Source organism: Monodelphis domestica, chromosome 7 (genome assembly GCF_027887165.1).
Source record: "Monodelphis domestica isolate mMonDom1 chromosome 7, mMonDom1.pri, whole genome shotgun sequence".
Taxonomy (NCBI): Eukaryota; Metazoa; Chordata; class Mammalia; order Didelphimorphia; family Didelphidae; genus Monodelphis; species Monodelphis domestica.
Window position 1 is genome coordinate 136,227,758 of NC_077233.1, and position 12,832 is coordinate 136,240,589.

Consider the following 12,832-nt stretch of genomic DNA (forward strand, 5'->3'; position numbering starts at 1 on the left):
CTCCTTGCACCTCCCCCTCCCCTCGCTCCATGCGTCCTGCTTTCTCGGAGCCTAGGGGACTTGAGGGTCTTGAGAGTGAGAGCAAATCACTAATCTCACAAGTTTCAGCATCGATTTAGGCTTTGCTAAGCGCTTTCTTCATCTAAATTCTAGAAGGCAGGCAGGGTGTGCATCATTATATCCACTTTACAGATGAGGGAAATGAGCCTCAGAAGGGGGGGGGGGGGGGCTACTAGGCAGCCGTTTGAGTACTGAGAGTAGTATGTGCCGAGGACCACCTAGGAACTGATTAGGAGGTGGCAGAAGCCGAGGCGAGAGGAAAGAGCCCCGGGAAGGAGCAGACGGACTGATGAAGCCGTGAGAGCCACATCTCATGCACAATTTCAATTTATTGGTGTTCAGATTCATGCAGCATCTTCCATACAAAAAGAGTAACCAGTTAGGTGATTTGTGTGTGTGTGTGTGTGTGTGTGTGTGACTTCTTTAGATCCGTGGGGTTTTTCCCCCCACACTTTATTTTTTTAGAAAAGGAAAAAAAAATTCTCTGCTAACTGGGCAGGCTGGGTAGCTCCCCACCCCAAACCTCGTGCCCCGCCTCGTGCCTCGTGCGGCACAATCGCCCTCCTACCCCGAAAAAAAAAAATTCCCACAAGGACACGCCCCTTGCAAGCCTAGGCATCGAGCTCTGACACCGGGCATTTGGTCCGATTTTTTGGCTTTTTTTTTCTTAAAAAGCACGTGAATGGCACAACCGTCCCCCTATAAATAAACTAATACATAAATAAACCGTTAAAATCCTCTCCTTTGGGGCAGCCAGGGGAGGGGGATGTGGACTAAGGCGCAATGCCTGGGTGACTCCACTGGGTGGGCAGACAGGATCCCAGGTTAGAAATCACCCACCTCAGTTCCATTTCCCTCATGCGTGGTATGTGCTTAGAACAGGCATCGCAGACCAAACAGCAATGCACCCCAGCCCCCCTCCCCCTATACATGAAATTAGAAGACACTTCAAGACCCACCCCACCCCTTTCCCCTTCATGCCCCCCCAATGCAGCTCTCTCCCCATACTGTGCTTCATGGGGAGATATTTGGGAGGTTAGACCCTTAGTCTGCTCCCAGGAATTGTCTTTTAAGAGAATGAACAGTCAGAAAGATAGGCAGGATTTTTGTTTTTGCATATCATTCCCAGGAGGATGTTGAACCATCACTCCTTTCCCCAACCTGAACTGGGCAGAGCCCCTGACAACCCCTTCCTATGAGGGAAGGAGGAGGGCAGGCTTTCAGAAAGTCCAGTCTGTTCAGCTGGAAGTGGGGAACAGCGTCAGGTCACCCACCACAGCCCCCACTTCACTCTGCTCGTTTGTTTTTGTAGAATGTCCAGGAAAGGGGAAAGAGGGAGGTGAGAAATCGAGGCAAGGGTTGGAAAGGAAACCCTGAGAGAAGGGCCAAGACTGGGAAAATCCATGATGAGAAAAGAGGTTGGGAAAAGGGCATGAGGAAAGAGGAAAGGAAGCTGAGAATATGGGAAGAAAACAATGAAGAGGGATAAAGGAAAAGGAGACAACAGAATATGGGAAGAAGATAAGGGAAAGGGAGACAAAGAAGGAAGAAAGGGAAGGCAGGCAGATGAGCAGTGGATAGAAGAGGGGCAGGGAGAGGTAAATGAAGTGGCACTGGGATGGGAGTGGAGAGGAAGGGAATATTGTAAACAAGACTCTGCTCCAGCTCCCTTGGTCTCTGTAGGAGCAAGGGCTGGTGGTAGGGGCCATCATTCGACCTCACCCCAGGGAAGAGATGGACCCCTGGTAGTTCAGAAGGAAAAATTATAGGGGCACAGGGTAGAGCCTCTCATTTAAATACTGTTCAGAGAAGAGAAAGGAAGGGATAGGGGAATTGGGGAGGGAAGAGAGAAAGAGAGAGAGAGAGAGAGTAGAAAATGAGATTAGTCATGTTAGACCTCTGCTAACAATCTGTTGTACTTTTTTTTTCAAATCTAGATCTTTATTTCCACAATTGCCTTTCAGAGAAACTCAACCCCTCTCCACCCACTCAGTCCTATATCTTGAAACCTCCAGGTTCTACCATGAACAGCCATCATTCACCCAATTGCCTTTCCCATTCCCACTCCCCAACTAGTCCAAGTGTATACTCACATCCAAAGTTGATGATACAGGAGGCAATGATGATGAGGACACCACCCACCAATGCCACGATACTCAACAGCTTGGCCACACGTCCCAAGCGCTGCGCTCCATCCACATCACCTTGCTGTAGGCTGTTTCTAGACTGGGGTGGTCACCAACAGCATTGAGGATCACAGTGAGGATTCAACAAGATGGCCAGAGTCAAATGATTCAGCATCCAGCCAGAGTATCAGTCAGGATAGAGAGGAGAGGGAAGAAGGAAAAGATGATAAATTATCGATCAAAGATAAACAGACACAACTCTTCTTTTCCTTTACCCCTCCCTGGGAATTAGAATGTCTTGGAAGAAGTTTCTGGGAAACAAGGGCCTGGGAGAGATGAGACCAAAGGAGAGGAATAAGTGGAGAGAAACTAAAGGAAGTGGCCCAGGATTTTTTGGATGTGTGGGTTCTCAGGGCTGATAAGGAGGTGGCTCAGAAAGGACCCCCCATTCTCATCACCTTCATCTCTGGGTTTTCCAAATCATTTAACTGGAGAGACTTGGGTATTAAAGAAGCAAGGGCAAAGAGAAAGTGGGGATTCCTAGAGACTCACCATGATGGCATAAGCGAAAGCCACAATGTTGACAGGCCACATTGGGCAGAAACAAGATAAGATGGCGATGATGATGTAGTCACGAGGCTTTGGGATCCCTTCACCCCCCTCAACTCCTGGCCCCCCCAGCAAGGAGCTGGGCTGTCGGCTCAGGCTGCCTCTGGGGGAGCCAGGCCTTGCACCGTGCCCCCCAACGCCTCTCTCCTCATCTACCAGCTGCTGTAGCACCTTTGGGGGTGCCCCATTGGCTGGAGGGCCTTTGGGTGGAGGAGGAGAGTGGGGTTGAGGGATTGTGCCTTTGTCCCCCTCACCAGCCTTCATTGGCACTACTGCTCCATTTTCTTGTTTCTCCATTAGGTCCTCTGTTAGGTCCTCAGGGGCTGTTGAAATAGGCATTGCCTTTTGGACAGGAGATATAGGCTGGGGGACTGGCCTGATGTCAGACACTGGTTCCTGCTTGGCCTCCTGCTCTGTGGCTGGGCCCAAGACTGGAGAAGGTTCTTTGTCCACTTCTGGAACTGGAACAGGTTCTTTGCTTCCTTCTGGGGCTGGCTCTTTACTCCCTTCTGGGTCTGGGACAGATTCTTTGTGGGTTTCTGGTGTTAGCTGAGCATGTGAGTCTGCTCCACAGATTTGTTCTGCCAGTGAATTTCCTGGATCTAGTATGGAATTTGTGTCCTTGGCTGGGCCTGGGGTCCCTTCTAGGGCCTCTGAAGTTTTTATTGCTTGCTCAGGGGATGTCCCCACTTCTGGGCCTTCATCTGAGGGTCTGGTGGAATCTGATCCTGTTTGGGAGGTTTCTTTGAAGTCCTGGGCCCCAGCTGGAGCCTGGGGAAGGACAGTCTCTGCTCCAAGAGTAGCTGTTCCAGTTCCTTCACCATGGGCCGAGGTACCCTCCTCATCCCCCTTCATCTCTGTCCCTTCAGAGCCATTGGATGCCATCTTGAGATGGGAGAGGGAAGGAATTGGATAGTGAGGGGAAGGGAAGAGAGCAGCAACAGGAAATCCTGGAATAAGAAGAGACACAGCTGGTTCTGGGGAAGGGAAAGTGTAGCATATGGGACCCCAGAGAGGTTAAGCTGTCTGAATTGAGGTACCCCTGACTCAGAGATAGTGGACAAGTGCCATTGGATTCAGAGGGAGAAACCTCAAGAGGTCCATGCTCTTCCCTTTGAGCTTGAGGGCAGGCTAGTAGCTCTGGGTAAGTAAAGGAAAGAGCTGAGACTTTTCCTCCTAGTTGGGACAGCAATGGGAGAGGGGGAGAGTAAAGTGGGGAGGAAGGGCTGCCTGTAGGATTCTTAAAGTGAGGAAGGTGATGGGGTACCTTATAAAGTGAGATTTTTTTTCCCTTGACTCTCTGGGCTTTATAATGCTGGAGAGGCCTGGGTTAACTATTTGGGGACCAAGAGTAGAAAGCTAGCCTTCCTTCAGCTCTCCACTCACACCCACTTCCTTCAGGCCCCCCTCCCTGGGTGTCATCAAGCCATGGATAGAGATAGAGATGCAGACAGGCATATAGACAGCCCCAGATGCTGAGCCATAAGCAGGCATGCTGGCAGGCAGTGCCTTGCCTACCAAATACAGTCTCACAGATTCAAATGAAGCCCTTCCCAGGCAGATGGACACTTCCTTTCTGTCTTGCCCTGGCACCCTCCCCTCTTTCCTCCATTCCCCCTCAAACTGGTTCCAATCTCCTTCGTTTGATAACTCTCCATTCCTTCTTCTTCTCTTCCCTCATGCATCCTCCCTCCCTCCCCAAAAGCTCAGACTGGTGGTTTTCTTACTGCGTGTGTACGGAGCCCCCACCCCCAGGGAAGGGGGAATCCCTTCCTTATCTCTCTCCAATCCCTTCTCCCAGGGGAGCGCCACCCTCCCTGCAGCTTTTCCCTCAGGTCTCCGTGCCTTTCCATTCCCTCAACATCTTGGTTTCGTAGGTACCCTTTCCCCACAGCTCCTCAACTCACTATCGGGAGCCTGGGTACCCCGTGGCCTTCCCCCCTTCCTGCAGGGACCCCGCATTACTGCGCGGGGGCTGCATTCGCTCTTGCACCCTACATCATGCCTTGAATCCCTTCTACTTCTTCTTCCCGCCCCCCTTCCCCATCTCCCCATTCTGCAGCACCCTCAGCTCACCTCTTCTTTTCCCAGAGCCTTGGGGGCTGCTTCAGTCGCTGCCGTCGCCGCCGCCGCTGCAGCAGCCGGGGAGCAAGCGAGCGAGCCAGCGAGCCAGCTAGGAAGCGAGGCAGCGGTCCCCCCCTCCCTCCTTCCACCCCGCCTTGCGCGCGCCGCCCCCGCCCCCTGCACTCCATCGCCTCCCCTCCCATCCTGGACCCGGGGGAGCCTCGCGCGCCGGGGCCCTGAGTTACCCTGGCAACCAGCAGGTTGCCTCGCGCCCCCACCCCTTCTCACCCAGCGACCCCCAAGGCCCTCGCGCCCCACTCCGGGCCAACGGTCATCGAACTTCCCCTCCCCCTCCCTAAGCTTGAAGGGCTGCGGTGCGGGGTGTGAGACCAGACGGGAGAGGCTGGCATGGGGGGAAGGGGAGAGGAGCCAGGGCTGTGTCCGGAGAGGGGGGCCCGGATAGGCTGCGGGATTAGGGTATGGGCAGTGGGAGAGGGAAGAGATCCACTGAGGAGCTCGAGAGGGGTCCCTTCCCCCCCCCTCCCCAAAGGTGGACCAGGGGCAGCCCGAAAGGGCCGGAAGAGAGAAGGGTCCGAGAAGTTTTAAGGAGGGGGAGGTGGGGCGCAGGTAAAGAGGCTGCGAAGGAGCACCTCAGGGAAGGCTGGTAAGCGTCCGGGTAGGTAAAGGCAGGAATAGGTGTCGATAGGGGCCAACTGCAACTTCCCTTCTTCATTGGCCCCACCCACCTACGGTCCTGGGGCTCAGACTTTCCCCAGCCTTGCCACTGTTCCAGCTTGCATCGATGACATGACTTTGCAGGTATTTGACTGTGGGGTCCCAAGATTATGCCCTTTGGCAGGGATGCTGGGGGGAGCGGGCACTGCACTAAATGGAGCAGAGAGCCCGCGAATGTCTAACAGAAGCCTTGAATTGGCATCAGCTTCTCCAGGAAAGGGATTTCCCCAGAGACCTAGGAGTCCTGGAACTTGCTTGCCACAGACACTGGATCCTCCCTGCTCCACCCTGCATCTGGGCTGCAGCCACTGGTGTCCTCAACTGAGGAGGGAGATTAGACTGTGAACTGAGGAGACTGAGAGCAGAGCCCAAAGCAAGGAAAGAAATAGACTCCAATGTTGGGGGGAGGAAGGGAAAAGAGGGAGAAGTGTATTATTGACCCCAGGTTGATAGGTATAGGTGTCTGTGGATTGAGATGGTAGTGGGGTAAGAGACAAATAGCCAGAATCGGGTATCTGTTTTTGTTTAAAATTTATTGTAATGGGGTCCGCAAAGGGAGGGGGTGAAGGGTGGGGAACATGCAGGGGACACAGGAACACGATGTCATGGCTAGGGCCACAATTTCTGTTGGGGAGAGGTGGGGAAAAAAGGGATTAAAAAAAAAAGGACATAACTACAGTTGAGATGAGAGGGAATGGGGGAAATACTGCCGCTGCATTCCCCCCTGGGAAGCACCTTTATTTTCTGGCACCCCAAAAACTCTACCCTCTCATTTTGTCCTTTACATATCCTACTCCCCTCCCCCAAGTTCCCGTCTCTTACTCTGCCTTCTCCCCAAAATGTTTTATCCCCTTACTCGCCCAGTCTTCTTTATGATACACTCTAGAGGGATAGGATTAGGGCCAAGGACCCCAAACAAACCTCCACTTGTGACACTAAGTCCTTTATTGTTTGTCCCTCACCTCGGCCTCTTTCTTTCCAAATCTCTCTTCTTCCCAGACCTAGGACAGAGTCTTTGATTTCCCTCCTTTCTTCCTCCACACTTACCCCACCCTCCCGCCCCCCATTTAAACAGCACCAACTCCCCAGGGATGGGCAGCAGACAGTAGGCAAATAGGGGATTGGAAAGGTGGGAAGGAAGAGGACCTTTAAGGAAAAAAGGTTCTTGAATCCCTGGGAGAGCATGGGAAGGGCGATGGAGAAGAGAGGGCAATGAGACAGCTGGTATGTTCTTTGTCACCCCTGTTATCAGTTTAGGGTGCCCCCAAATCACCAGAGGAACAATGGGGTTCATATAGGGAGAGGGGAGAGAGGAGAAACGAATGTTTAAAATCTAGTGAATTCCCCTAAGGAAAACATTTCTTCACTCCTTCCTTCTGATGGCTCCTTGGTTGGTGGGGGAAGGAACTGAGTTGGTGGGAAGGGGGTAAGAGAGGAGAGAGGGACTGAGGCCTTTCCTCTATACCCCAAACCCCACCTCAGGGCTCACCAGGGCTGTGAGGGAAGTGGCTGAGAGCTCACAGGGATACCCTCTGCCCCAGAAAGGGAGCCCACAGCTGTGGGGGTAGCTGCCGCAACTGCTGCTGCCGCTGCCGCCGCTGCCGAGGCTGCTGCTGCCATAGGACAGACTTCACCTGTACCTGCAGCAAGTGGGGAGGGGAAGCAGAAGTGGGGGGGGGGGGAGGGAGAGAGAGAGAGAGGGAGAGTTATCAGTGTGGACCTGTGGCAAGAGTTTTTCCCTCATAGCTGCTTCCTCTCTCTCTGCCTGGGAAGCTATTTCTTCTACCATTCCCTCCCCTGGGACACAGCCGTTGCACATTTCCTGCTCCCTCTCCAGAAGTTCAGGTTTTCTCTTTCCAGCCTCTCTTCTTTCCCTTGGAGACACTTCAACAGTTCTCCTAAAAGGCCCTCCTTACCCCAAATATCCTCTCTAGCCTATATTTCCTAGTGACCTATCCTGCCCCTCTGGGCCTTCCTGAGTACCCCTATCCTACCCCTAGGGTCTTCTGATCCCCTTCCACCCCTCACCCCCCATGCCCCACCAGCCGTGCGCCTCGCCTTGCCTGGTGGGTGCAGGGGTTCCCCTCAGCAGGTGGGCTGCGGCGGTGGTGGCTGTGGCTGGGGGGCGTCTCCAGGGACAGGGGGTGCGCCCCCACTGAGGTGGGTCTGCATGTGGCCAGCCAGCTGGGTGGGGGTCTTGCAGTGCACACTGCAGAGCTTGCACAGGAGCCGGTCGGGCCGGGGGGCCTGGAGCCCGTGGTCCTTCACCGCATGGACGCGCAGGTATGCCGCCGTGGTGAAGCCTACGGGGTGACCAGGATGGGGACAGGGACAGGGGTCAGCTAAGTGGAGACCCCAGAGACGGGGATGTTCTCCTAGGTTGGGGACTCACTTCCCCAGTAATGGTCAGGTCATCTATACCCAAAAACCTGGGGATATCTTTCTATTTAATTAGTGGTCTTTTGCCCAGAGGTGGTAATATCTTCTCATTCCCCAAACTTAGAACTTTGTCTACTCAGCAGATATTCCTTTCCAGAGATAGCTATGATCTCTCTTCCCAGGACCCATAGAGCTTACTCTTCCCAACTGGCAAAACCCTCTCCAGAGGTGGCAGGAGATAGGATTCCTAGTCACTCAGGGCATTTGTTCTACTAAGTGAATGTATCTTTCCCCAGAGACGGCTGTGTCCCCCAACCCCCCCCCCCAAACCCTAAAGATTTGGTTCCCAGTTATTGAGGAAACTTACTCAATTTAAAAGGAAGCTTGTTCTACTTAACAAGTATTCTTCCCCAGAGCTGCCTGCATTCTCCCTCAGATGCAGGTCTTTGCTCTTCCATCACCCACCCACCATTCAGTTGTAGTTACTGTCACCCGGTGGGTTTAGTATTTCTGCCTTGTGTCCTTCTACAAAAGCTATTTGTTACATGTTCTTCCCCAAACCCTGATGAGCCCTATTCAATCAATATTCAGTCAACTTGTTCTCCGTGAATTGTATCCCTTTGCAGAAGCAGTTGCATCTTCTGTTCCTCAACACTGAGGGAAACCAGTTCCCCATCTCCCATGAAGTTTGTTCTACTTGGCTACTTTCCCCCCAGAGATTACTGTGCCCACCCAGCTTTTCCTCTCAGACGAAGAAGATGGAGCATCACTTCTCAGCAATAAGTTGTGTTTTCTCCCCTATAACATAAAAGTGATTCTGCTAACTTTAGGTCTTTTAATAAGCTACTGTGTCTCTCTTCAGATGCAGCTGCATTCTTTTTAACCAAAGGGACACTAATCTTTTGAATCCTACACCAGAAAATCATTCCTTTCTTCTACAGCCTAAAATGGCCCCATTAATTCATTTATTATTACAATTTGTTGTGGAATTCAACAACATATTAAGCCCTTTGCTAATTTTCCCCTAGACCCTTCCAGCCCCTTCACTCCCTACCTTTGTTGCAGAGTTCGCAGACATGGTGAGGCCCTTGGCTGTGCACCTTCATATGGTCAGAGATGTAGGCTGCACTCAGCATTTTGCCACATACGTGGCATGGTACCTTCTCTTCATGCCGCACTGTATGTGCTCGAAGTCGGTCCTTGGTAGCAAATGCAGCTTCACATGTCTGGGATGGAGAAGTCAAAAGATAGTTAAATGCTGTTAGAAAGAGGATGTATGCTGGGGATGAGGGAATAAAGTCAAAGCCCCAGAAATGTGGAGTATGGGATCTTAGAGCAATAGGCAAATAGGAATAAAAAGATTAAACGTTTAAGAATTAGATTTGAATTAAAGGCCAAATAGGAATAGGAATCCTGAGAATGAGATCTTAGAGGCTGAGTCTTAGGTAAAAAGGGGTTTAAATAACAAAAAAAGTATCAGTACATCAAGGTCTCCATACCGCACATTTGAAGGGCCGTTCTGTTGAGTGCACCTGTCTGACGTGGCTGTTGAGGTGGTCTGGCCTGGGGGAATTTGTTAGGGGAAGGGGTTAGGCCTTTGGCCTTAAAATTGGGGGTTACCCCACCTTTCCTACTCTGTACTGTATTCCCATTAGAGAATGCATTCTTTTTTGAAGTCCAGCAACTGTTATTTACCCAGGAAGTCCCTCCCCTCATGCAAGACTTCTTCCCATTGTAAGGCCATCCCTTTTTACTTTCCTTGAGGCCTCCTTTAGGTGAGGCATCTCCCTTTTGCTCTCATTATATTGAAACTACCTTTTCTCCTCCCCCATCCTTGGAAGCCTTCTTCCATGCCTGATGGGCATCTCTCCCCCCACCCCTTGTGGGTGGCCCATCCCTGTGCACACCGGGAAAAGCTCTTGCCACAGTGGGAGCAGTTGTACGGCTTGTGCACAGCGCCGTCATGTGAGCGCACATGGTAGCTCATGCGGTCCTTGCGCTTGAAGCGCTGCTGACAGACAGGGCACTGGTACGGCTTCTCATCAGAGTGTGACAGCTTGTGTCGGTTCAGGTGGTAGACATCACGGAAGGCCTTTCCGCACATCTCACATGCATGATTCTTCCGGATCCGCTTCCCAGAGGCTGTGGTGGTTACCACGCCACCTCCACCAACTCCAGCCCCTCCACCCCCAGCACCCCCTTCACCCCCACCCCCACCAGCTCCACCCAGTGTTGCTGGCACACTTAGGAGACTCAGGGGCACCATGGTGGGCATCCTCATAGTACCAGGGCCAGCCCGCCCAGCCTTGGCACCCGTATGAATGGCTTCATGCCGTCGAAGGTTATAGCCGTTCTTAAACTCCTTGGCACAGAGGGCACAGATATATGGCCCTTTGCTCTTTGATTTCTTCTCCAGAGCAGTAGCTACAGGAGCTACAACAGCTGTGGAGGTTGGGGCAGCAGCAGCTGTGGCAGTAGCAGCAATTGTAGCTGGAGGTGCAGCTTCAGGAGCTGGTGCAGAGGTTGGAGGGGGTGGTGGAGGTGGTGCAGGGGGTTGCTTCAGGGCTGCTGTGTCCACTGTGGAAGCTGTGGCAGTGGCTGGGGGTGCAGCGGCGGCTGCAGCCGCTGCTGCAGCTGCTGCTGCCACAGCAGCCGCTGATTCCTGGGCTGCAGCGAGGACAGGGAGGAGGTCAACCTGGAGGGGCTCAGCAGATGGGGCCTGAGGAGTCGGTGGGGGGGCTGGGGCAGCCTGAGAGGGAAAGAAGGGAGTGGAAAGAACGTGTGGGACTTAGGTGTCCCACTCCTTGATTTCCCAGAACCCAATATCCTGTGTACCCCCTCATCCCCCAACCTCCACCTGGTACTCAGAGTACTCACCTGGAATGGACTCTGGTTGCAGCCCTGGGATGCAAAGAACCGGGACTGAAGCTCAGCCCCAACCTGCAGGGGATTCTGGGCGTGACCCTGAGGTGGGGGAAAAGAGTTCATTAGATTGCCAACCCCCCTGGAATCCAATCCCAATACAGGGAATGGGGGGGCCAGGAGGGTGCAGGGGAAAACAGGAAACATGGCCTCCAGCCAGTCGGGTGTTAGGAAGAGAGGGAAAGAGTACTTGGGGTAAGGACCCCTTAAAACAGGCTCTTGAGCTCCCTGGATTAAAAGTGTCATATAAACAATAAAACTGGAAAAAAGAGAGTAATCCTCATGAAAGTGCCCGTCCCCTTAATTGGGGGGAAAGGTCAGATCCCCTTGGGGGGAGATGGCCCCGTAAATTGCCTCAAAAGTGGCCAAAAGGGCAATATGCTCCGGAAGAAGGGACAGGCAAGCCAGCGAAAGCCGGGTGGTGGTGGCAAGAAGCCCGGGGTTGTGGGGTCAGCCCCCCGACCCCCTTCAATGGCACACCACTCTCCTCACTGCAAGAGAACAATCGTTTTTGACCTGGGGAGGCCGCCTCCCCTCATTGTTGAGGGAGCGCGCCGGGCAGTGGGGGCTGGGGGACAGTCACATCCACATCCCCTCCCAGAAGGCGAGAGGACCAACTGCCACCCCACCCGCTCGGAAGGCTGAGGCGGAGAGAGGCAACGCCCCCTAGGCGGGAGGGGGAAAAAGTCCCCTCAGGTGGGGAGCAGAAGCTGGTGCAGGAGCCGAGGGGGGGGCGGGGCCGAGGGGCAGGACCCGGGAAGGGAGCGGGAATGGAGGGCGAGACGACGCGGGAAGCGGCGCGAGGCGGCGGGCTGGGCGCCCGGTACGCTGCGGCGGTTGGAATCCCCGGGGTGGGTGGGGGGAGGGGGGAGCGCGAGGGAGAAGCCTCTGCCCCCGCCGCGCGCGCTCCCTCTCTGCGCCTCGGGGAGGGAGGGAGGGAGGGAAGGAGGGGGGCAGCTGCGCGCGCACCGGGCGCGCGGAGGGGGGGTGTGGAACGGAAGGGAGGGAGGGGGGGTGTAGGGAGGGAGGTGGGGTGGGGGGGAGGAGAAGGCGTGGGGGGGTGGGGGGAGGGGGGTTGTTACCTGGAAGATGAAGCTGCTCCAGTTGCCTGGATCCATGGCGGAGGGAGGGAGGGAGGCGGCTCGCGCTCACCCCGGGGCGGGAGGAGGAGGTGGGGGGAGGGGGGACCAGAGGGAGGAGGAGGGCGGGCGGGAGGCGCGCGGGGCGGGAGGGATGGGAGGAGGAGGATGGGGGGGGAGCGGAGCACACACTGCGCGCGGGGAGGGCGGGAGAGCGGGCGGGAGGGGGGCGCGAGGACACACACACGGAGTCTCGGGCAAGCGCGAGCGCGGGCGCGCGAGTCCAGGGGGGAGGGGGAAGAGAGTGAGGGACACAGGCGGGAGGGGGAGGGGGAGGGAGGCACCCAGCTGCCCCAACCTCCGTTAGCGCGAGACCCTCAAGACAAGCGCTGATTGGCCTAGGATAGTGCAGGTGGTGGGCACGCGGGGGATGGGGCGGCTCCCCCCTCCCTCTACCGAGTCCCCCCTCCTCTCTCCGCCAGCGGCCGTTATTCCGCGCGCACGCGCATAATGTCGCTGCCTTTGCTGAACGAGAGAAGCTGGGGCGCGCGCGTAGTGATGGGAGGGGCGGAGAAAATCCTAGGCACGCGCCTAACGGTCGTCACCCTCCAGGCCTCTCAAAAGTATTTTGTCTGGTTTCGGCCACCGTCCCTCCCCCCAGGAGTTTATTTACAATTGTCGTTCTTCCCCTCCCCCCCTTCTCCAAAAATGGCGGCTGTTGACCCTCCCCGCCCATTTCGCCTGGAGAGATTGTTTTCCCCAGGAGAAATGGGGGCGAATGTTAAATTATGCTGGAAAATAGATCAGTAATTAGCCCTCCCAAACCCACCTACCACTCCCCGCTCCCTGAGTAAATGC

The 12,832-nt window shown here is 54.7% G+C and overlaps 2 protein-coding genes and 1 long non-coding RNA gene across 7 annotated transcripts; 1 reads left to right on the plus strand and 2 right to left on the minus strand.

Annotated features, from left to right (window-relative positions):
• Nucleotides 1–371: 371 nt before the first annotated feature.
• PRRT2 (proline rich transmembrane protein 2) lies at nucleotides 372–5,043 on the minus strand. 2 transcript variants are annotated; one of them, XM_056805560.1, is made up of 4 exons: nucleotides 4,872–5,043; nucleotides 2,739–3,745; nucleotides 2,154–2,286; nucleotides 372–1,859 (listed from the first exon to the last, which is right to left on the minus strand). In XM_056805560.1, exons 2-4 carry the CDS (start codon nucleotides 3,678–3,680, stop codon nucleotides 1,849–1,851), a joined length of 1,086 nt encoding a protein of 361 aa, XP_056661538.1. In that variant the 5' UTR covers nucleotides 3,681–3,745; nucleotides 4,872–5,043; the 3' UTR covers nucleotides 372–1,848. The 2 variants fall into 2 exon arrangements, with proteins under 2 accessions (XP_056661538.1, XP_056661537.1); XM_056805559.1 differs by having other exon boundaries at nucleotides 372–2,286; nucleotides 4,872–5,013.
• On the plus strand, nucleotides 5,026–8,797 carry LOC130455517 (uncharacterized). The gene is made up of 2 exons (XR_008913537.1): nucleotides 5,026–5,678; nucleotides 8,600–8,797. It is a non-coding gene; the product is annotated as an uncharacterized LOC130455517 (long non-coding RNA).
• Nucleotides 6,109–12,519, minus strand: MAZ (MYC associated zinc finger protein). 4 transcript variants are annotated; one of them, XM_056805557.1, is made up of 7 exons: nucleotides 11,978–12,254; nucleotides 10,851–10,937; nucleotides 9,881–10,722; nucleotides 9,473–9,536; nucleotides 9,028–9,199; nucleotides 7,658–7,897; nucleotides 7,099–7,234 (listed from the first exon to the last, which is right to left on the minus strand). In XM_056805557.1, exons 1-6 carry the CDS (start codon nucleotides 12,011–12,013, stop codon nucleotides 7,680–7,682), a joined length of 1,419 nt encoding a protein of 472 aa, XP_056661535.1. In that variant the 5' UTR covers nucleotides 12,014–12,254; the 3' UTR covers nucleotides 7,099–7,234; nucleotides 7,658–7,679. The 4 variants fall into 4 exon arrangements, with proteins under 4 accessions (XP_056661536.1, XP_056661534.1, XP_056661535.1 ...); XM_056805558.1 differs by lacking the exon at nucleotides 7,658–7,897 and having other exon boundaries at nucleotides 6,109–7,234; nucleotides 11,978–12,519; XM_056805555.1 differs by lacking the exon at nucleotides 11,978–12,254 and having other exon boundaries at nucleotides 10,851–11,743.
• Nucleotides 12,520–12,832: the final 313 nt, after the last annotated feature.